Here is a 24,462-nt window from a genome sequence, read left to right on the forward strand (position 1 = left end):
CATCTGAATCTACCTATTAAAGGAATCCCCTAACTGTATGGAAACCTGATTTACAAAATAGAAAGCAGTTCTTTTTTTAAAAAAGTTTATTTATTTTGAGAGAGAGAGAGTGTGGGGAAGGAGTAGAGAGAGAGGGAAAGAGAAAATCCCAAGCAGACTCTGTGCTGTCAGTGCAGAGCCCAGCATGGAGCTTGATCTCATGAACCGTGAGATCATGACCCGAGCTGAAATCAAGAGTCTGATGCTGAACTGACTGAGCCTCCCAGGCGCCCCTAGAAAACAGTTCTTTGAAAACTGAGGTGGTGTCCCCCATCACATCCATGGGGAAAAAATGCTACTCCACATCTTTGGGGAATGTTTGCTTTCATATTAAAGCAAAATATAACCAAGACCATCTTTGTGTTTGTGGTGGAGAGGAGAGACACCTGACCTTGTCCATGAGCCTGGCTTGCTTTTTCTTGAGGTGGTTTCATCCCCCAAAGTTCTATAAAATTCCAGCATTTGCCCACGCACACTTGCTCTTCCAATATCTGCACTTAACCTTTCATATCTACGCACTCTCACTGCATTTCATTGATTCTTCCGTCACTAACTTATAAGGCCTGGGGGCAAAATTTGTATTTTGGAGTCATGTATGCATGCCCAGGATCAGATCTCAGCCCCTCTCAGCTACCAATAGGTAGCTCTTGGGCACGTTATTTAATCCCTTTAGTCTTTACTTCTTCTACTGAAAATGGCACTAATCAACCACAGGCTGGTGTTGTAAGGATTAGAATATTTAATAATATTCTGGCCTTGGGATAAGTGTGCTACATGCATTTTGTGTACGTTTTATTTGTATGTATTATCTCTTGTGATCCTTTTAGTAACTCTTGGATTGCTCTTACTATCTCTACACAGAAGGAAGGGAAGCTCAGAGGTGAAATGACTGGCCCATGTTCCTACAGTCTTAGAGGCTGGATTCAAATTCATAGCCCACTAACCGCCCAGCCTGTGTTTTACCACATAATGAATTACAAGCAGTACTTCCATAGATCCTGGCAAATGATATGTATGGAGAAAACCTACTTGTTTACATTGTTACCATAGCAATAAAAAAAATCGAAACAAGAAGATAGAAGAAATGGAAGCTACGTTAGGTTCAGTGTCGTTAGGCCCAATACCTAATTTCCCTGGTTTACTTTAGGTGTTGAAGCCCCTCTTTATTTTGTTGGTTCTCTCAAGATATTTACCAAACATTTTTAGGGTAATTTCATTTCTCTTTAGGATGCCGTAAAAGGTTTATTTAAAGACCCTGTACTATCCTTTAAAGATATGAACCACTCTACAGAACCCAGGCATTTTCATTTTTGAAGCATATTCATACCAAACTTTAAATAAACCAACTTGAAATGAACATGCATGGATGGGATTAATGCCTGGATCTTCAAATGGGTGCCCAAAACAGAGCCAGTACATGTACTAACATTCAGAATGTCCTTAAGTGACCAACCAGGAAGAAAATGCAGATACTGTATTTTGAAAGATTTTATTTAGCTATGTGTGCACACACAGACACCCTCACCATCACCACACACAGACACAGACACACACACACACACACAGACGCACAGACACACAGACACACACACACACACACACACACACACACACACCACTGCCATTTCCATTCTTTGCTTGAAAAGAATGAGAACCAGCACACTTCTAAATTACTTTGCTAGGACTAAGACAAGAGGGAGATAATTTTGTGAAGCTCATCTTTAAACTGACATTTTAAGTTCTAAAATCCAGGAATGTTTCTTTTTTGGACTCACCCTGGGAAATTTTCTTTTTATGTTTCCAGTTCTTTTAGATCAGCCTGAGATATGGGGTTCAGGCCAACCAATTAATCCAAGCATCGAGTCGCCAAAGTTAACAAGGCCTTTTCCCACTGGAAGTAAGTTGTGTCTGCTCTGTCTGGAAAAATAAGTGACTCATTTTACTGTCTGCATAGTGAAATTAAGCAACTCTTAGAAAGTACATAAGCAACACTTGGATTGTATAATATTAAGAAAAGATGTTATTCTTTTTTTAAGTTTATTTTGAGAGAGAGAGAGAGAGAGAGAAAGAATGAGTTGGGGAGGGGGGGAGTGGGGAAGAATCCCAAGCAGGCTCCATGCTCAGTGCAAACTGACATGGGGCTCAATTCCACAACTCTGAGATCATGACCTGAGCCAATATCAAGAGTCAGATGCTTAACTGAGCCACCCAGGCGCCCTAGAAAAGAGGTTATTCTAATAGGCTTTAGAGGTAAAGGGGTCTAGGGCAGTTTGTCAAGGCAGGAATAATATAATAAAATTATTAACTTTGAATCACAGCCTCTTCTGACATCCTATAGGCTTGTTCATTCATTCATTCACCATGCATACAGAAGAGAGAGAAGCAAGTAAGCTAGAGAATCTACCATGCTCCAGGTACTGGACTATCACACAACACAGAAGTGAACAAGTCAGATAGTCTCTGCTAGTCCTACAGGACAAGGAGGATACATAGAACAGAAAGGACACATTGAGAAGAAAGAGGGATAATGGAGAGCAAGAGAAATGATGCTATTTGGTGGGAAGCTGAGATAGGAGGTCAGGGCAAACTTGTCTTAAAGCAGGGCCATCAGCGATGCTATCTCAGCATGCCCCCTACCCCCCACCCTCTCCTGAAGATGCTGATAGCCCTTCACCTGTGGTGGGTTGAGCTATTTGGCCTGAATGGATTGTTCATTCGGTCAAGCCACCCACTTGATGGATTTCTTGAGTTCTCATTTCAGTAAACTTCCCATAGCATATGTGCTTGTGGAAAGTACTCCTTAAAATGACTCTAGGAAGATGCTCTGTCTCTCTCTGTCCCAAAAATAAAATAAAATAAACGTTAAAAAAAAAAAATTTTTAAATGACTCTAGGAAGAAAATTGGGTCTCAGAAAAAGATGTTTGGTGGTGAGATGGGATGCAGAGAATATTTTTCCTTTGTGGGAAATTAATACTATATATACACCAATTAATACTTTACCAGTTCAGCCTTCCCAGGGCTCTGCATTATGGGTCTTAAAAATAATCGTAGGAATTAACCGAGGAGATTCCTGATCAAAGTCCCAGAGGTTGTTTACTGGGACTAGTGCTATGAAACCAGGTGATCCAGTCCTTCCAAAGGTATTTCCCTCATAAAACAGGATAGGAAAAACAGCATCACCAATAACTATTTTAAACGTCTAAACTTTCAAAGATGTGTTTTTGAGAGAATTTGAACCCCAGTGGTGTGATTTTGAATGTTTCTCTCTGCTACTGGGAAACAAAGCCAGTGAAAAAGCTCTAACTTCCTTGAAAAGCTTTCTTTAGAAACTGAGCCATCCAGATTATTCCTAGAAAACCTTTCCTAGATGCCAAGAAGGTCCATAAATGAAATGTTTATGTAGATAATGTATTGATTTTAAGACCAACTATTGACATTTTAGAGTTTTATGAGTTTTATGTGCTGTGGTTACACTTAGCACAGCAAAGGCTATTGTATAATCGAGATGTATTGCATAAGTTTGCTCATTTCATGGTTGCAGCATAAATTTGCTATTTTACATTATTAGGCTCTTATGGTATTTTGTGTATTTTTATTGATGATGATCTCAATTTTTGCGGAGAACCTTAATCAAAAACAGAGCCCCTGATGGACTCTCAGCTTCTGTAGAAAAACACGATCCATTTGAGGTGTAGTTTTCAGAAGCTCATAACTAAGATTAGGAACCAGGTATTTCTGGGCTTTAGGATGGTAGCTGTCAGCCATGCCTGGTGTATAGAAAGATGGGATGCTTTCTGAAATTAAATGAAGTCAAGTGAGGGTGGAGTGACACAGAGGGGCTCTTTTTAATGCAGGCAGGGAGAGGATACTGTAAGAGCTCTCCAGCCAGGGCCCAGCTGACCCACTCTGCTTTTAGGTTATGAAAGATTGGGCCACATTCAGATTCACTGGTTTATGAGATTAGTGTGAACTCTTTGAATCTACTAAATGTAGCAGGTGACAGGAAACCATACATTTAAAGAAAGAGTAAGGAGCTCCTGGGTGGCTCAGTCGGTTGAGCGTCAGACCTTGACTCAGGTCGTGATCTCAGGACCTGTGAGTTCGGGTATGCTTTTTCAGCGTCGAAGCTGTCAGCGATTCTCTGTAACCCATCCCCCACCCCCCACCCCCGATCTTTGCCCCTCCCCTGCTTGCATTCTCTTTCTTCCAAAAATAAACATTTTTTAAAAAGAAAGAAAGAATAAGACAAAAAAAGTACCTGTTGAAATAGTAATCCCTAACTTTGCCCGCAAAATGACAAGTCTAGTTCAGAAGGTTGAATCTCTGCGTTGGGGCAGTAATACAATACTTTTTCTATCTGAAGGGTTTTGTTTAGCCATAATTTTTACCAAGGGAATCTATGTATTCTTCCTTGCTCCAAATCATATTGCTTCAGACATTCAAAAATATATTAAAATTTAAGATGTGTGACTTTTTTTGGAGGGGAGAGAGGGGCAGAGGAAGAGGGAGAAGAGAGAGAATGTTAAACAGTAGAGTCTGATCTCACAACTGTGAGATCATGACCTGAGCCAAAATCAAGAGTTGGGCACTTAACCAACTGAGCCACCGAGGCGCCCCTAAGATATATGACTTTGAGAAATCTTTCCAGACTCAACTTAGGCAATACTATCTTGACTACATTAAAAAACCCCTCATCTGAGCTTCCACCAAGATAATTCTCATTTCCTCGACCACCCCTGGATTGTAATCATCTGTTAACATGATATTCATCCATTCATTCATAAATTCCTTGAGGACAGAGGCTTCTTTTATTTAGCCCTTTGCCCCTAGTTCCTAGTACAGGATACAGAACTTTGTTAGTGCGTGAAGTTCGTCCAAGAAAGGAATGAATAAATAAAATGAAGACATTGTCATTATCTGACATTCTTTTGACAAATTCTTATTAGCATAAAATGGAAGAATCTGAAGGGGTCCTGCTTCAGTTTCTTAGCTCTGAACTTAGAAATCTGTAGACCATTAATGGTGGTAACATTTCCAACAGCAGGAATGTGAATGAAAGCGCACATCCTGCTGACCTGCAGAATACTGTGTAATTTAGGGAGAAAATCATCAATAACGCCTGACTTCCTGTGTCTTTGCAGCACCTCCACCACTGCCTCCCAAAAATGTACCGGCCACCCCGCCCCGAACAGGTTCCCCGCTAACAGTTGCACCAGGTAAGCTTCTGTTTTTCCTGTTCTGGGGTGATACGGCCACCAGCCGTGGCCCCGGACCTCAACATGGATGTGTCAGAAGCTATAGACACAAAGTGTGAAAATGTCACATTCAGTGTTCCTTCCATTCCCACTTACTTAAAGTATCACTCTCAGGTTTCACAAAATGGTTCTCTTTCTCAACTGATTTTCCCTCTGTGTCATTTTGTTGAATGAGAGCCACGTTTACATGTGAAGTGAAAGAAAACAATCTCAATAGCAAACGTCCTTGTTTAATTGGCATTTCACTTCATTGGATCTCATTTTAATGATTTACAGATTCAGAATCTCAAGGCACAATTCGCATTGTCCCAAGAACTGATCATTTTTTTTCCTAGAATTAAAACTACAAATTAAAACTATGTCTAGTCTACAAAGACATAGGATGGCTCCCAGGATGTGCAGCATATGGGTAAGCTTGGGAGGTGGGGAATTTTTTTTCCCAGTAATCCATATTATCCCATGGCAAAGAGATGTGTAAGGATAATGAAATATGGCAAGGAATTGCCACATGCCTTTAGACAGATATTTCTAAGGCACATTTTACCTTCTATTAAAATCAATACTACTTATAATCTATTATTGGACTAGCAAGTCCAAAGCAGTCATTGCTATTTTATGTGTCTGGACCCTTAGAATATGGTTTTTATCACCTTTGGAATTCTATTGAAGTTTCATCCTTCGCTATATATGCAGCCTGGTGAGCTTGAGAGCTACAGAGTAGGTATTCATCAATAAGACCAAGTGCAAGGCATAGTCATTTTTGAAATTTATACTGATTAAAATCCAACAAAAAGTCATCCAGAGTATCATAGGTAAGGGTGTTTCCAAGTTCAAATCATTTTGATTCCTTGTATTACCATAAATATATTAGAGGCAAATAACTCTACCAGCGACAAAATTATAAATATTGTGGGATATGCAAACTGCTACCCCATTTATCTGTGGCCTGGGAACCTTGAAGGTTAATTCTTTTCAAACACGAAATATGGAAGTACTAAGCCAGTTCGTAGAGCCAAAGTGTTCTTTAAAGGTTAAGTTGCTTCTGCTCATGCCCCACAATTATTCAGGGAACAGTTTCTAATTTCAATAGTTTTTAAAAAGTGCACTTCCTCACATTGCTGTTTTGACCAAGCATTCCTTGTCAGGCTGCAGAAGATAGTTTTCATTTTTTTTTCCTTTTATTACTGGTAAGAATTAAAAAGAATAGCTGATGCTAATGTTTAGGCCAGAGACTTTTCTGGTTCATGTACTTCACAGTTATGCCTACGAAGTTAACAGGTTGAACTTGATGAGAAAAGAAATTATAAAGAAGTTTTTGCAATTTTCCTCCCTATTAAATAAGTATATATGTGATAGTTCTAATAAGTAGTAAATGTCTTCTCAATAACCTGTGTGTGTTGTATGTGGGGTGTATATGTGTGTGTTTGTAAATATATATGTGGGGATAGTCCTTTAAATAATCGTAGTACTGTTTCTGGTGTATTTAGCTAATTATGATATTTTTTAAACTAACATATTATTAGTTTCACTAAACATTTTAATATGCTCAAGTAGACAGTCTTTGTCAAATATGAAGGTGATTTTCAGCTATCAATTATTTTTCTACTGTGTTGTCTATATTTCAGTAGGCCAGACTTTCAGAAGGGACCTCCCTTTTGGAATGCAGTTTCAGAGGCTGTACTCTGTGAACCTTCTCAAAGTGCAGCCTTTTCAAAATGATCACACTTTGCACTCTTGTGAGCAGCCTTTGAGAGCGGGAGCATGCTCAACGCTTTCAATGGTGGTAAAAATAGCTAACTGGGGTCACCCAGCAAAAAGGGTAAAATAACAACATAAAATGATAATTCTCACATTATGGAGACAGGGAACTCTCTCCTCCCCTTCAGCTCTGGTCTAGTTATTTTTAACCTCACAAGGCAATCTATTTACTATTCTTTGCCTCACCCCTCCCACCCCCACCCCATACAAATAATATTCACAAAGTTAATTAAAGTTAAAAATCAACTACTTTAACCACAGGAAATGACCAGTCAGCCACAGAGGTCAAAATTGAAAAACTACCATCAATCAATGACTTGGACAGCATTTTTGGCCCAGTGTTGTCCCCCAAGTCTGTTGCTGTTAATGCTGAAGAAAAGTGGGTCCATTTTTCTGATACGTCCCCGGAACATGTTACTCCAGAGTTGACTCCAAGGGAAAAGGTGGTGTCCCCACCAGCTGCATCAGACAACCCATCTGACTCCCCAGCTCCAGGCCCCCCGGGCCCTCCGGGCCCCCCAGGCCCCTCAGGACCCCCTGGTCCTCCTCGCAATGTACCATCGCCGCTCAATTTAGAAGAAGTCCAGAAGAAAATCGCTGAGCAGACCTTCATTAAAGATGATTACTTAGAAACAATCTCATCTCCCAAAGATTTTGGGTTGGGACAGAGAGCAACCCCACCTCCCCCACCACCACCCACCTACAGGACTGTGGTTTCATCCCCTGGACCTGGCTCGGGCAGTGGTACGGGGACCACCAGTGGTATGTCTTACTGTTTGAGTGTGCTTCATGTGACCGGGAATGGCCATGCCTGCTGCAGTGTGAGCAACACCCTCCTCCTGCCTGGCAGTTGGCTTTAGAGCTTCAGCCATCCCTCCTTTGGTGTGGGTGTTCTGTGGCCCCATGGCATGTCCTAGTGCACTGAATGCTGTCATAGTACGAGTCTGTGGATGTGTTCTGCCCTGCGCTCCTAGCCCTTAGGAGTGTCCTGCTTTCCACCCTGCAGATAGAAAGTGTATGTTTTGTAAGGGAAGCTGCTGTGCCATCATTTGGGATTCGGGAAAGTTCTAGAAAGACAGATTTCATAGCCAGTGTGTTTCATGTTAAGTGTATAATTTCCCTGTCAGATGCCTGTATGAAGGGTTTCATTTTTTAGTTTGTTTTGCTTTGTTTTCAGCTTTATTGAGTATAATTGACAAAATTGTAAGATACTTAAAGTGTACAGTGTGACTATATATATATATATATATATATATTGAAAGGCTTCCTCCCATCAAGTTAACTAACACATCACATGTCACATATTTACCTTTTTAGGGGTTAGGTGGGTATACATTAGATCCTCAGACTTTATTCATCTTATAACTGAAAATTTATACTTTTTCCCCCAAGGGTCCTAATTTTGGTAGGTGAATGTATTCTTTCTTCTTCTACTTTTTTTCTTTTTCCTTTCTTTCTTTTTTTGTAGGGGAGAGCCATTAGCAATTAGAGTAATCCTTCTAATTACTTCAGAAAAAAAGAAGTAGGGTTTGAAAAGGAGATTTTAGGGGACAGCAAAAAGAATATACCTTACTGCATCCACAAGTTAATCAAGCTGCCACTGAAGACAAATTATTCTCTGATTTGATTTTGAGAAGCTCATCAGCCTATGAAGTCAACTTTAAGTATCATGACAGGTGATGGAAAAGTCTATCAGAAATGTACACTTGGGACTCTATATGCGAATGTTGATATTGAATCTGGTATTTTGGATTTCTTTATTTGAAGCTTCATAGGATGGGAACACCTGCCATGCAAACCGAAGAAAGATCAAGATTTTCTAACGTATCTTTTTCCATAGTTTTTATTCTACTGGTGCTCACATTTGTCTGGCAAGACCCTTTGGCGCTTCCCTTCTGTGCCTGTGGGTTCAATTTGGGCACCTTCTCGGGGGTGCCGTGTGCTTTTTGTTTTACGTTTGCTCTGGAAGAGGTGACCAAGTGTATGCTATTTAGATCTAGTAAGAGACAGGAAGGAGAGGCATTTGTCTCTATTCTAAAAATCAGTAGTCACTGCTGCCTCTTTTAATGGAGTAGTTCAGTGCTTGCTTTATGTGTGAAAATTCCTGTGCTTTAAGCATCCAAGCTGATCAAGGAGAGGGCTGGAGATTCACCTGTACCACACACAGGTGGTACAGGTTTTATATCGATGTTTTGTATCATTACGTGTGCCCATGTGCCTTCCTCCAATAAAAAAGGAAAACGATCCGGCACACAAACAAGTTTCAGGAACATTATGTTAAAACAAAATCAGCAGAGTTTTATTTACTATAGGACTTCTGATAGCCTTTATTTTGCCAATAATGACAGCTATAGTTTCTTCTCCTGGGTATCATCTTAATGCTTTATGCACATCATTTCATCCATACAACCCCATGTGATAAATGCTCTTATTTCCCCTATTTTACAGATGGGAAAACTGAGGCTCAGAGATGTCAAGTAGTTTTCCCAGGTTTACACAGCTACAGGTGATAGACTTGGGATATTCAGTCATGCTCAGGTCTGTCTGATTCTGAACCTGTGTTCTTAATCACTGTGCTCTCCGGGCACTCTTTTAGGGTTTAGTTACAAAATATCCCAAACTTACTTGACCACTGACACCCACCTATACTGCACTGTGTCATCAACAAGATTACCAAAAGTTTTCTTCCAAAACCCACTTCTCTGTTCTCCCCTCTACCTTTCTAGATTGTTAGAGTACCCACTTCCATCCTCTGATGCTTTTTTAGACCATTTTTGGGATATAAGCCTCCTTGCTTATCTGTAAAGGTAATAAAGAGACCCTAGGTAAAGCCTTCAGTTCAGATTTCAAACCCAAAGAAGCTGGCTGCCTAATGTCAAAGAGGGGTGTGTTTCCAGGGTCTTCTATGGTACTCTGTTTCCAGGGTGAGGCTCTCAGTCTTCTGAAAAGACTTCTAGAGGAATAACCCCCTCATTCCAGTGGTAGGCCACTGTAGTGTCCTCAGAATGGTCATGTTTAGTTGGGGAAAGGGAGGTCAAGGCAGTTTTGTTGTTCATCCGCTTCTTCCATCCCCTTCCACAAGACTCTGGAAGATGTTTAATTGAATTGACCACTGACCTAATGACTGCAGAAGGGAGCCTTAGCTTTCTTTCTGAAATCTTTGAGAATTTGGTTGTCATCTTTATGTTTAGCTGCCATACCCTTATTTGAAATTATTTTCAGGTGTTACCAGTAAAGACTATTGATTCTTTTTTTAAATGTTTATTCATTTATTTTGAGACAGAGAGAGAGAGAGAGAGAGAGAGAGAGAGCCCATGGCAGGGGAGAGGGGGAGAGAATCCCAAGCAGGCTCTGTGCTGTTAATGTAGAGCCCGACATGAGGCTCAGATTCACAAACCATGAGTTCATGACCTGAGCCAAAATCAAGAGTCAGACCCTTAACTGACTGAGCCACCCAGGTGCCCCAAAGACTATTGATTCTTAATGATTGAACTGGAAAAAAAACTATACTTTGCTGGTATTAAAAGATTGAATTTTTAAGTGGAAGATTGAACTCGATCAATGAAGCTCATGAATAAATAAAACTTTGCACCATTATCTCCATAATTAATTCCTAGTTTATTTGCCATGTAATGTTTTATTGATGGAATATACACAGACTAGCAGAAATGTAATTTTACGACGAACACAATGAGAGATGAACACAATGAGAGAGGGACACATGTTTTAAAGATTAGCAATGCTTCTCAAGACCTCCTTTTTATAATTCTTAGCCTGATGAGACTAGCTTTTCTTGTATGTCTCAAACTATATTTAACTGGGTGTCATTATGCTCACTTTTGAAATTTTATTCACTTGGTCACTGACCAAGTTAGACAGTACTCACAGCCTTGTCAATCAGTTGCTTTACCTGATGTTGAAAAACTGTTCGAAGTTAAGAATTTGCTTTAAGAAGTCCAATTTCCTTATGGCAAAGTTATAAATACCTAGTTTGGCCAGATCTTTGCTTTATTGGAATGGAGATGATGATTCTCTTGGCAAAGGCCATTTCTGGTTTCTTGTGGGTTATATGCCAGGAGATAGGAGGGAGAAAGAGTTTTACTGGCCTGCAGCAAGTTTAAAGACTAGGGAAGGAGAGATGTTAGTAAAGATAGAATGTTCAGTGCAACATTCTCCAACTTGAGAAACGAAGACAATATTAAAAGATGTTACACACACACACACACACACACACACACACACAAATGAGTGTGAGCTACCTGGGGTTGAATTGAACAAATATATTTCCTAACTACAAGTCTTTTTAGAGTGGCAGAGTCTAAATAGGGAAGCCGCTAGCCAACAAAGAGAGATGAAAGTTGAATCAATAGTTATGTGGTTTCCAAGGGGCTACCAAAGACACTATGCTAGAACTTCAAGTTGAAGCAGCAATGGATTCAGAGCAAGTCATTGGTTGCTAACTTTTTTGAACTCACAAAACTCAAATAACATACACGTGATTTTTAAAGTTAAACTTAAAATCGTGATACCCAGTTTTTTCCAGTGCTACTGTTGGGAATGAATAAATGCTTGAAGAATGAATGAAAATATAATTCCAGATCATAGGATAAGGATAGAGATGTACAGCCTTCTACATTCTTAGAATACGAACAGTTGTGCAACCTCACAAAAGCATGGGAAACCTTAGTTCACTTATGAAATACCCCTCAAGTGCTGAAGACCCTGTGCTGAACCTCAGGGTTCTGTCCAGAGGATTTTGCTTCATAAACACTGCCTCAGTGTCTATCCAACTGCATAACAAGCCAATCAAGTCAATTCAGTTAGGAAAAAGTGAAAGGAAAAGGAGACCAGTCAACTACTAGCCACTTTTTTCTTGGCTTTTAGTTGTATCTGTATGATCTAGTCCCATTTATTTGTGTAGCATTTTACAGTTTACTAAACACTTACATGCGTTTTCCATTTTGTTTGTTACAATTACCTCGTAAGGTAGAGGCATATAATTTTTTTTAAATAGGAAGCTGAGGGTCAGAGAAGTTAATATCCCACAGCTGATAAGAGGCAGACAGGGGTCAGAACTTGGAGCAACTGAGTTTGTCCAGTTGTTTTTTTTTTTTTTTTTTTTTTTTCATTATGCCACACTGCCTTGATGACAGCGCCCATATTACTCTCCCAAGCAGTAGTGATAGTGGTTTTTAAAACTTTCCCTCCTGGAACATGTAGAAGAAGGATAAGCAGCTGACTTTTTCCTGAGCTGGATTCAGAAGACTATTACTTGGAAACAGAATAGATAGACCATGGATAGATATTTTCAACCATTCCTATGGCATGGTTTTCCAGTGAAACAGAACCTAGAAAAAGCCCCATGAAACTTCCTCACAAAGACTTTGTTGTTTAATGGTTTACTTTTCATCTCTTTGCTGTCACTTCTGTTTCCTGAAAACATCCTGGGTGTGAATCTATTAAGTTAAAAGAAAAGTTTGTAGTGGAACCTGTCAGAGCACATCTTATTTTTTTTATTCAAAAACAGATTAGCCAAAGACTAAAAATATTTATGTTGAGAGAGATGTGTGCAATCTGTCGATGCAAACATAAGAGCGGGCTTTATGCAAAATATGGGATTCCACAATCCACCTCAAGCTGCAAGACATTGCATTTAAGAGCTTGGGCTTTGGAGTTAAGTAGACCATCTGAGCTGTGTGACTGAGCAAGTTACTGAATATCTCTGAGCTTTAGCTCTGATTAGGATAACTACAATACCTTCCTGCCAAACTTAGTATGGGGATAAGACAATGCATGTAAAGTATCTAGCATAGATCTTGGCCTCATAAAATAAGAAGTAAGAATACAGTAAAAAGTGGTAAAGGTGGAGAGTCAGTAGAAGTAGGCATAGAGGTGGCAATAATTTTAGTAGGGTTTCACACTAAGAATAAGAATGTTATAAAATAGAAAGAAACACAACACACTCTGCTGTTCAGTGTCAAAGTTCTCTGACAATCTCAAAATCTGTAGATGGAGATCAGCATCTTGCTGATCTAGGATTCTCCAGAGAGCATCGTTTTGTGGCATGTAGGACGGGAGGACAGGAGTAAGCAGCTATTTTCCTTTTTAAAAAAATGTTTACTTATTTTTGAGAGAGAGAGTGTGTGTGTGTGTGTGTGTGTGAGCAGAGGAGGAGCAGAGAGAGATGGAGACACAGAATTGGAAGCAGGCTTCAGCCTCCGAGCTGTCAGCGCAGAGCACGACGTGGGGCTCGAACTCACGAAATCATGATCTGAGCCGGTCTGATGCTTAACTGATTGAGCCACCCAGGCACCCCTGTGCGGTTATTTTCCCGAGGCAGGGTTTCTTAGAAGTTTATTGGAACCAGCTGATATCTGTGCTTGCAACCAAAGTGACAACCCTCTAGAGTAGTTGGAACTTTTCTGAACAAGAACTATTTGGAATATTGATCTGAATTTCTTAAGGTGTTTAGCCAAATAGTCTATCCACATATCCCAGACATCTGGCTAAAGATAGACAGAGCCCTGAATCTAGAGACCCTACCGGTGTGCTGATTAGTGTGCATGCCTCTGTGTGTCTTCTGCATTTCTCCTGCTTGTCATTGACAGCCAGAAAAGTAAATCCAAGAGGCCCTTTTAAAAATCACCACAAAAATCATCACGGGCAAACTCTACATAGAACAGATTCCAAAATAGCCTCCTTCAAAAAACGCAATCCTCTAAATTCAATGTGTTTCTGTTATTAAGATGCTAAATGCAACATACTTGTGCCACATCTCATTTACTTTCTTCTATGCTGTCCTTTGCTCGCCATCAAGGGTTTACTTACATTTATTAAAGCTCACACTCATATTTTGATGCACAGTAAAAAGGAGAATTCTCCTATACATGTTTTTAAAAAATATATATGCATATATATATAATGTAGAAAAATCGTTCACCTTCCTTCAAGGTCTAACCTCCATTTTCACCTTGGACATAAATCCTGAATATGCAAAAACAAGAGAATTTATTCTAAGTTCAGTGTGCATGTGGTCAAAATAAAAGGTACTCACCACCCAGCTAAAAGGGTCTTCAAGCATATTTTCCATCACAGAGAGTAATAAAAGGATTTACCTTTCACTGGGTGTCACATGACAACAAAAGGCAATAAGCTTCAGCTTCTACCATCAATTATAGTTCTGAGTGATTTTTTTTTTCTTTGTTAAAAAAAAAAAACACCGCTAGATGCTAGAGTGTTGGGTGTACTAACTGGTAAGGTGAAGAAAAGTATCTGGGACTGGCATTGTGGGGATGGGGAAGGGGAGTCACATGATGACAGCTCTTGGCCATGTGTGTTTCCAGCCATTTGTAATACCCGCTTGTCTTTCAGGTGCATCATCCCCTGCTCGACCAGCCACTCCCTTGGTTCCTTGCAGTAGCACCACCCCTCCACCGCCTCCTCCCCGGCCTCCATCTCGGCCAAAGCTACCTCCAGGAAAACCTGGAGTTGGAGATGTGGTATGTTCCCTTCTGCCCTGGCTTGCTCAGAGACTCAGGGTGAGAATGACAAACAGAAGCCAAAATACCTTAACACAGGCCATCTCAACGGCCGCAGATCACTGGTACAAATGGCCCTGACAGATGGCGTCTGAAAGGCAGTCACTGTAGGATGGGTGTACATTTCAACCCTCCCCAAATCACTACCATCTTTCACGTCAAGGTCTAAAACGGTAGGAATTGGAAGCTGGGGCTGTCAGTTCTTCTACAGTGGGTTTGATGCAAATTAAGATAGGAATGCTCAATTGTGCTAAATCCTTTAAAAAGGGAGGTGTTTCTTTTCACCCTACTTATCTGTTTTCAGAAGACTCTAAAAGAGGGTAGGTAGGTCCTGGTTTCCATCCCTAGACTAAGAGAACTTATTCGTGTTAGGCACACCATGTGAATACATACGAGGGCGGTAGCCTGATAAATTTGTTCCAGGTGTTTCTTGCATTGTGTTTTAAGGCTGAAGAGGTAGAAAACATTCTGTGTGAATGATTAAGAGATTTCTGGAAGAGGTCAATTTCTTTGATATCCACACACACAGGAGTCACAAACTGGTGATGTCCACAATATTTGGTTTAGCTAGCATAGTTTAGTACATTGTATGTAAATATCCTTAAATGGGTATAAGCTCTCACATGAGGTTACCTGCTTAGTCCCTGAGGGCATGTATGTTCACAGTCCTGAAACATCACTGACCACATCACAGTTTGCAGCTTCTCTAAGCCTGATATACCTGCTGAGTGTAGCACACCATGTCTCATGGTTCCTCCAGCTCCATCCATAAGCTCTTGTATGGATATAATCAATTTCAAGACAAAAATGGTGTCACCTGTACTCTTGTAAGAACCTGAGTTGTCGTATCTGGTGCCGGGAGATGTCAAAAACATGGAACAAAAGTGCTACCACCTGTGTGTCTAATTTTCCATCTCTTTTCTTTTTCCTGCAGCCCAGACCTTTTAGCCCTCCCATACATTCTTCCAGTCCTCCTCCGATAGCACCCCTTGCCCGAGCTGAAAGTACTTCTTCAATATCGTCCACCAATTCCCTGAGTGCAGCCACCACTCCCACAGTTGGTAAAAATTATCTCCTCTCTTTTAATCCGTTTGTTGTTTTGACTGGCTCTTTTTTATGATCTGAAAACCTCAAGGCCCTATATTTCTGGTTGAAATTATTTTGCTCTGTGTTCCGCTACTATCAGCTGACTCTTCTTTTAAAAGCACCTTCTCAGCAAAGGAGGCAAAATGCTTTAAGCAGATAAACAAATAAAAGAACATTAACACCTATATTTTGCAGGAATTCTCTTATGCTATTCCATACAGAGTTATTCATAAAAATAAAGAAGAAATCGTCAAATAAGGTCCTGTAATTGATATATTATTTCTTATAATGAAAACATTCTCCTTTGAGGAGGAATATTTAAGTGCCAATCGTGTACCACATCAGAAATCACAAAAATTTAGATCTTCTATTTTCTTGAAACTTTCATTTCTTGATCATTTTTGGTTGTCCTTTTGTTGACAGATGGTTTAAGTGTTGGCATTGTGGGACTTGAACAGACTTTTTGACATTTTTTTCTAGTGCTTTTCAGTGATGTGTGGTCAATTTTCCCCGAGAAATAAGTCATTGCTGGCATTTTCAGTAAATGCCTTTGTGCCTCTTTCCTTATGGTGTGATGAAAGTCAAGAGTTGAGAATGGCTTCTCAGCTGGATGGTTTTCCCAGGTTTAAATGCTTCATTTTGCCTGGAGCATCTTCCCTCATCCCAATGCTGATCTCTTTCTATACCTCATTACCCATCTTCCATAAGCTGCTGCTGTCTCATGTTCGCATGGTGTCTCGACCTGGGGCTCTCCCGTTCCATTTTTTCCCATTGTCTTCCTTTATTGTCTGAACTCCCCTCCAAGCCTTCCATATCATAAACCAGCCAGCCCATCCTGCATTGCTTGGGAGAATCATTAATCCAAAGCTAAATGAATTCCTGCTATTATTTACCAAAGAGGAACACACTACAGAGCTGCCCATGTGAGAAGTAGTTGAATCAAAGCCTGAAGCTCTTCTGGAGAACCTGTTTTCGCAGGGTGTGCCTCATAGGGTCTCCAAAGAGAATTTCAACTGTATCATTTGTTCTATATTTTCAATCATGCCACCCCAAAAGAAGCCTTCAAATTTGATAAAAATATAGCCAGCTATCCAATTTTGTAAGATTCATTAATAGACCGATATTTAACATTATTTACATAGCCTAGTCTATTCTTTCTCTGCATCATCAAATGAGGTAATTTGGGGCTTCCTATTTTAAGATGCCCAGTAGGTCAGTTCTCTCTAGGGCTTTTGTTTGTTTTTTCTGTAATGTCTCAATCTTATTTTTTTTTAACGTTTATTTACTTATTTTGAGAGAGAGAGAGAGAGAGAGAGAGCATGAGCACTAGAGAGGGAGGGGCAGAGAGAGAGAGAGAGAGAGAGAGAGAATCCCAAGCAGGCTCCACCCTGTCAGTGAGGAGCCTGACATGAGGCTCAGTCTCACAAACCCTGAGATCATGACCTGAGCAGAAATCAAGAGCCCAACGTTTAATCGACTGAGCCACCCAGGCACACCCCGTGTTTTTTTTTTTTTTTAATTTTTTTTTTTTCAACGTTTATTTATTTTTGGGACAGAGAGAGACAGAGCATGAACGGGGGAGGGGCAGAGAGAGAGGGAGACACAGAATCGGAAACAGGCTCCAGGCTCTGAGCCATCATCAGCCCAGAGCCTGACGCGGGGCTCGAACTCACGGACCGTGAGATCGTGACCTGGCTGAAGTCGGACGCTTAACCGACTGCGCCACCCAGGCGCCCCACACCCCGTGTTTTTGAACACTCTCTAATATTCTTGATTGCTACAGCCATTTCACCACTCCTCTGGTTTTTGTTTTTGTTTTTGTTTTTGTTTTTGTTTTATTTGGGGCATTGTTTTGGTTTTTTCTCAAGATCATTTCTTCCACCTACCCCATGTGATTTTCCTGGTTGGTCAGAGAAGAAAGTAAGAAGAAGAAACCGTCACTCAGAAAGCTGACCTGAAGTGACCTCAGATGGCTGATTAACATACTCTTTAAACTCACTGAGATTCATAGAGAAAATTACACACAGAGAATTTGAACTGTGCCCATGTTTTACACCATGTGTTTTTATACACCCTGCTGTGGAAATCTCAAATCCTGGCCAGTGACTTTGATTCTTAGCACATCTAGTATGCATTCTTTCAAGATGAATGACACAGGGGTTAAAAAAAAAAAATTAAGCCACCTGAGAGGATACTCATATTGCTTCATTGCTGAGGAGCATTCTGACTTAATTCATTTGGTTCTGTTATTTTTATTTGGTTTTCGTCTTCCTCACTCTCCTATTCTTTACTTCCTGTTGCTGTGGGTCACCTGACAGCCACTTCTCTCTGAAGTAAATACGTTGTCAAATGACTAACCGACAGCTTCTGTGTATTGCTGTTTATCTCTTTCTGGAGAGAATGTGCTTTGGTCGTTCAGCACAAAAGGGCCAACTATTCATGACTGACTTGGAATGTCAACTTTAGGTAGTCAAATGGCATTGGGGGGAATAAAGAATTTCAGCAGCAAATTTTTGAGATTGGTGGCTCAACATTTCCCTCCTACCACATAATACTTTTTTGACATTTCCTATGACATTTGAGCCCAAACTGGGGCAAGTGTGGTGGAAACTTTGTGCATATTTATTTGTAGTTGCTTATGGCAAAGTTTAACGTAATTCAAGGACTAAATTTTTAAGACCAACCTAATTTTCCCACACAATTCCTGTACAAATGCAGCCCCCAAAGACTTTAGACATAAAATCTTTCATGAAAGCTGTGATTACAAAGTCGTAAATCTGATGCCACACCTGAAAATAGGACTTTGTGTGCACTGCCACACTCAAATAACGAAGAACCCCTCTGGAACTGTATATCACTGACTTTAAGACACTTTCTATCAGAAGATGCACTGTTATTTTATATATGACTAAAAAGGAAGGGAAAACTGTCAAGTGAGCTAAGATGCAATGCCTTCTTACCACGTTAATTTTAAGACCCATCCCAATTTCAGAAATGTTAAAATGTGAAAAGTGCACATATCAGAATCAATGAAATATATAAGAAACCCCTTTTGCACAAGGAAAACTCATACCCCTTCACTCACTATTTGAGTTTGGGGAAAAATCCTGCTAATATTATGGGAATAGGGAAAATGTTTAAAATTGTTCTAAGAAACAAACTCCTAGACATTTAAAGATAAACAGAGCTATCTCTAATTTAAATATCCATTTTTATTACTTTTTTCTTTTTTCTATGGGTGATAAGGGTTTGTTTGTTTGTTTGTTTGTTTATATGTTTGCAAAATATTTCTTTGGTACCCCAGTACAATAAGACTACCATAAAGACAAATTTTTCATTGTTAAATTCACTCTTAATTATATTCCTTCGCTGTTAATTATGCATTTTCAATTGCATCTCTAACCCCACCTCCCACATCTGAATGAATGAAAAGTAACCATTTACAGGCACCAAAGGAAGTATCAGGTAGATTTTGATATCTCATTTGGTGAAGAACTTTGAGCAAAAGTGATTTGTATTCAGTACTGAAATATTAGTCATAGCATCTAAATCATACAGTATTTCCTGTAAGCCTTTGTCTCCAAGCTGGGTGGCAATTCTGAATTGGATAAACATTCGTCTAAAAATGCTTGTATTGCACAGAAAATCCTTTGGAGATGGATATTCCCGATCTCAATTAAAAATTTCCACATTTAATTTTAGTCTTTTTTTTTCTTTCTACTATTTGTTTTGGAAAAACCTGTACATCTGGCTTCCCCATCCCAGATCAATTTGAGGCAATTTCCATGGCTAGTTCTTAAGGAAATTTTTCCTTCTATACTTCACTTGAAGTATTTAAGGCAAGCACAGAACTATCCAATAACCCATCTTTTAAGTTCCCCAATTTAGTTATGAAGTTTTCTTCTAAGCCCTCAATGTCCAACCGCCATAAAAAAAAATTGTGAGCGTGTTATTCAACGCTGTTTCGTAACTTCAGCTGAAAAAACAAATGGCAGTATTTGAGGCTCCTCATTTTGGTGTTTGCAGTGGTGTTTTTTGGTTTTTTGTTTGTTTGCTTGTTTGTTTGTTCTAGTGTGTGAAGTTTGCCTTCTATTTTTTTTTAAGTTTTTAATTTTAATTCTAGTCTAGTTAACATACAGTGTTACCTTAGTGGCAGGTGTATAATATACTGATTCAACAATTCTATACATTACTCCGTGCTCATCATGATGCAGGCTCCTCATTTTGAGGAGATTGTAAATACGAAATTAGTTCTTCAAAAGAAAGCAATATCCTCCATCATTTCGCACTAACAGGTATGAAAGAGTATTGTAACGTTCAGTTACTGCCAGCATAACTGTTTTGCTTCCTAGTTTCTGGACAGATTATGGAGGGTCCTTCTTAGTGCCAGTTCCATTTGTCCTGTTCCTCTCCTCCTCTCCTACAGATGTTACAGACATTGCATTAACTTGTTCTACCCACCAAGGAAGCCACCTCTATAATTAAAAACTGATTGGCAGGTGATATCCTAGAACCTTAAAAAATGCCAAAGAAGTATTTTCCCCACTTTACTTCCTAAGTCTGGAAGGCAAGCCAGTAGAATATTTTTCCAAGAAACATTGTTTATAGACCTTATCTTCCCTACATTATAGGGGGGATTCTCCCTTATTGGTCTTTGTACAGATTTTATTCATTTTTTTATTGAAATTGTAATAATACTCTTAAGAACTATGGAACTGAGTTCTTTTTTTGATCACATAGCATAGAACTCCAATTACCTACATTTGTTAGTTGGGGAGAAAGGAGATTATGTGCAAAGATCTGGAACGATTTGGGGTTCAGAGCAACTGTTGTGATCAATTCACAAAGACATTTGGCCATAACTGGATACCATAGCCAAAGACGGAATTACAGTAATGTTGTCCAAAATTAACAGGCCATAACTACTAAAGACAGGTGCAAGGCAAACTGAATTTGGATACCAATGAGTTTGAAATGGGATACTTCATTCAGCAACCTCAGATTTATAATGTTGCCTTTTTTATGGTCTCATTGAAAGCTTACTCTTTCCCACTGGGGCAGGGGGAAGGCATATCCCGAGTGATCTTGTTGAGCTGTCCGCACTCTGCCAAGCGGTTCTGTTGATGGACATATGTCTGGCCACTTGAGAACTGTGCCTGAGTGAAATACACTTACACGAGTCAATTATTAATGATAGTGCCTTTAACAACTCCCTGAAAAGGTGGGGACGTGATTTCTTCCACAGAGCTGACTTCAGCCAAACTCACAGATGCTGAAATCTGGCATTTTCAAAATTTTAATTTTTTCTCATAGAGCCATCATGAAATAAACACATCACCTTTTTATACCCTATCATTATCCCAGTATATTAGGTTTTGTTTCCTTTTTCCATTAATATCATTCTTGTTTCAATCCGTGAAGTGTACTGCTTGATTTCATTTGGGATTTTTATTTGTGTTTTTGTTTTCCATTCCTTTATATTTCTTTGGTTCGTAGTGTCAGAAGATGATGTTTTTTATGACAAACTGCCCTCGTTTGAAAGGCGCTGTGAAACGCTGGCAGGTATGGTGCTAGCCAAGTGATCTCTAGATATCTAGACTTTAAAAATCCAAGCCATTATACCATCTGACTGCTATAAACTTCATGGACATGCTACTCATCTCATGAGTGTCTGGTGCCTCTCAGATGCACCCTATTTATTGTTCATCATGGAAATCATGCCACTGAAATTTTTTTTTGAGTGAACATATTAAAAAGCAGCAGGTTGCATGACAGTTTCTCAAAAGGTTTGAAAAAGGTGAGATGCTATTGCTTTGTGAATTTACAAAGGAAGGAATAATTTAACTGCTCAGAATTACATGTCCAGTGACTGCTTTTTAATTTAAAATATAATAGAGCACCGTTAGTAATCCTGTTTTCTCTTTGGTACATAGGTAAAGGGTGTTTTGTGTCTGGATGCCTAAGGTGATTCCAGGGGAGGGGACGGAAGATATGTGACTTCTTCCATGAACTTTAAATTGATATGCAATGCTGTTGTCATTTAAAACCTAAGCTAAGTTTGATATAACCCATAACTCCGAGTTTATCTTTTTGCAAATATAGAAGGGGATGACATTGAAGATGAAATGGATACAGCAATTGCTGAATGACAGTTTGCCCAAACTAGTGCAGTTAAAATATGCTGACGCCCCTGCATGGCCAGGAAGACTTCTGCTCCATGCGCTCAAGCACCAAGTATCAAGCTACCAACAACACATGCCCATCCCTTTAGGCCTCCATAGCTTTGCTTTTGCTTTCTGTTTCCTGAACTAAAAACAAAACGAAACATAGATTGCCAGCCTTCCCTTTTTCCTGCACGCTAATGGCATGCAGTGCCTCTGCCCTCCCCCATAGTGAGATTAATGACCTGTAACTCATACTGTGTCCTTCTCTCTCCCTCTCCTTAACCTTTCCCATCCCGCTTCAACTCCTGGCCATACAGAGAATGAACAGCCTTCCCTCGTTTGGTTTGACAGAGGAAAGTTTTATTTGACTTTTGAAGGTAAGTAGTACATAGCATACCAGATTCTAATTTATACCCCTCATCCTTTTTTCCCACCTGCATTTCCAAATCCCAGTTCTCTTCAAAAGACCTGGTCCCACTTTCTGTGTACAAATGCTATGGCTACTTGGAAACTATTAAACACTAAAGAAAATACAACATGAATTTGGTTTGTATGGGATCTTCCATTTTTCATACTAAAAAAAAACACATTAAAAAAAACAAGCTGATTTGCAGTTAATATTGGTTACTTGTGTTAAATTAAAAAACAAAACAAAACAAAACAAAAAACAACACCTTTTTTGGACAAGGAACTTAACTCTGTCAACCAGGGCCCTTTCCTTACTCTTTTGCAAATGCAATACAACAAATGTAAGGATATTTTGGGTTGGAACTGGCTTTTAATTTTGTTTTGGACAATTCACGTTTCTGATGCAATATCCATTAATGTAAAACATAAGTACGTATACATGTTCTTATGACAAGGAATGCTGCATGGGAGATCAGAAAAATGAGGAAAAGAACAAAAAGGGGTGTCTTCGTAAGTTCTGTTTGCATCTTCTGAAATTGCACCGGACATGGCTGCAGTAAGGTGGATAACTGTCACTGGACCCGCCATTTTAGAAGTTTAAGGAGAATATATATAAATATAATGTCAGATATTTAACCTCTGTGTTGGATACTTTTTTATTCTGAATTAAAGATGAGCAATCTTCTGTTTTATATTTAAATTCTGAATCATTTTAACAGGCCAAGCATTTGATAAAAAGTCCTACTTAAGCTAATTGTGGGGAAAGTTTAAGTAATTTAATTTGTGGGCCCTCTTACCCATAAATATTTATCACTTAAACCCCTACTTTCTACCATTTGGTTGATTGATTGATTGATTGATTGCAAAAGGTGATTTTATTAAAGCACAGGGACAGGACCTGTGGCCGGAAAGAGCTGTACTGGGGCTGTGATGAGTGAGTTAAGGGAGGTAAAGACAAAATGGAGGCTTCCCAAAGGACTTTCATATGCTAAAGAGGACTCAGAAGATACCAGAGGCCTAGCTATTGTCAAGCCAAGGTTGTTTTCGGGGATGATTCATGTTTCCCACATGATGTCAGAAGCCTTCATCTCCGCAGGTATTACTTTTGTAATAATGCAAAATCCACAACTTAGGACCTTCTAAACTTTCTCTTTGGGTTAGATGGAACTAAAACGTGCCCAGGTGTCTTTTTACTGATCAGCACATCTCAAAAGGAAAAGCTACAGTTGAATAAATTGGTAATCCCAAAGTACAGCAAATACCTGCATATGTAAAAGGCCTATCTCTGGTTCAGTTTGGCCACAGCAGAAACTGTAGTTTACCCTGTTTTAACCAAGAAACTAAACAATACACTACTGCCTACCCTCAAGTATTTGGGGCTCAGTAAAAAACAATGTGGACGTGTTTGTTGTTTCCATTTATTTTGGTTTTAAAGTATCTATTGGCTCATTTGTTTGTGTTTAAGTTTGGGTTTCTTTAAATAGAAAGAGAAAGAGACTTCTTTGGAGATACCCATCTAAAGACAATTTTAGGCTGTTGGTTTCTTTTTAAAATATGTATTATCAAATAAATATAAGTATTAATAACTGTGTAGAATAACATAATGTGAACTACATCTTTTTTCCATTTCAGGAAAATATAATAATAATATGTAGTATAAGATAAAATATAATATTAGGTATCTAAAGTTGGTAACATTGCCATTCTAATTAGTAAGATCTGAATTTCTTAAGCATCTTAATTTGGACCAAGAGAGTCATGCAAGAAGTTTTTTTTTTCTTAAACGTTTATTCATTTTTCAGAGACAAAGGGAGAACAGCATGATTGGGGGGACAGAAAGAGTGGGAGATAATCCAAAGCAGGCTCCAGACTCTGTGTGTCAGCACAGAGCCTGATGCAGGGTTTGAACCCATGAACAGTGAGCTCATGACCTGAATCAAAGTCAGACACTTAACCAACTGAGCCACCCAGGTGCCCCACAAGGAGTTTAAATAGAAATAAATCAGAATCTCTAGTGCTGTGTTACCTTCATGCTGGACTTTGCTCAAGTCAAGGAAGTATAGAAAAGGCTTCCCAAGGGACTATAGGAGCAGCCTTATCACAAATATATGTCCCTGCTTATCTCATTAAGAAATGTTTATGCAGACAAAGTACATTAAAATGAACTTCGGGACTTAGGAGAAACTAAACATGACACTTGACCACCTGAGCAA

The 24,462-nt window shown here is 39.4% G+C and overlaps 1 protein-coding gene across 1 annotated transcript in view; it reads left to right on the plus strand.

Annotated features, from left to right (window-relative positions):
* SGIP1 (SH3GL interacting endocytic adaptor 1) overlaps positions 1-24,462 on the plus strand; it is a 204,510-nt gene that overhangs the window by 129,147 nt on the left and 50,901 nt on the right. Inside the window, 6 exon segments of the mRNA XM_043575202.1 lie at positions 1,844-1,936; positions 5,182-5,256; positions 7,315-7,815; positions 14,425-14,552; positions 15,526-15,652; positions 22,159-22,218. Coding sequence (XP_043431137.1) covers positions 1,844-1,936; positions 5,182-5,256; positions 7,315-7,815; positions 14,425-14,552; positions 15,526-15,652; positions 22,159-22,218 — 984 coding nt within the window.

This window comes from Prionailurus bengalensis, chromosome C1 (assembly GCF_016509475.1).
Source record: "Prionailurus bengalensis isolate Pbe53 chromosome C1, Fcat_Pben_1.1_paternal_pri, whole genome shotgun sequence".
NCBI lineage: Eukaryota > Metazoa > Chordata > Mammalia > Carnivora > Felidae > Prionailurus > Prionailurus bengalensis.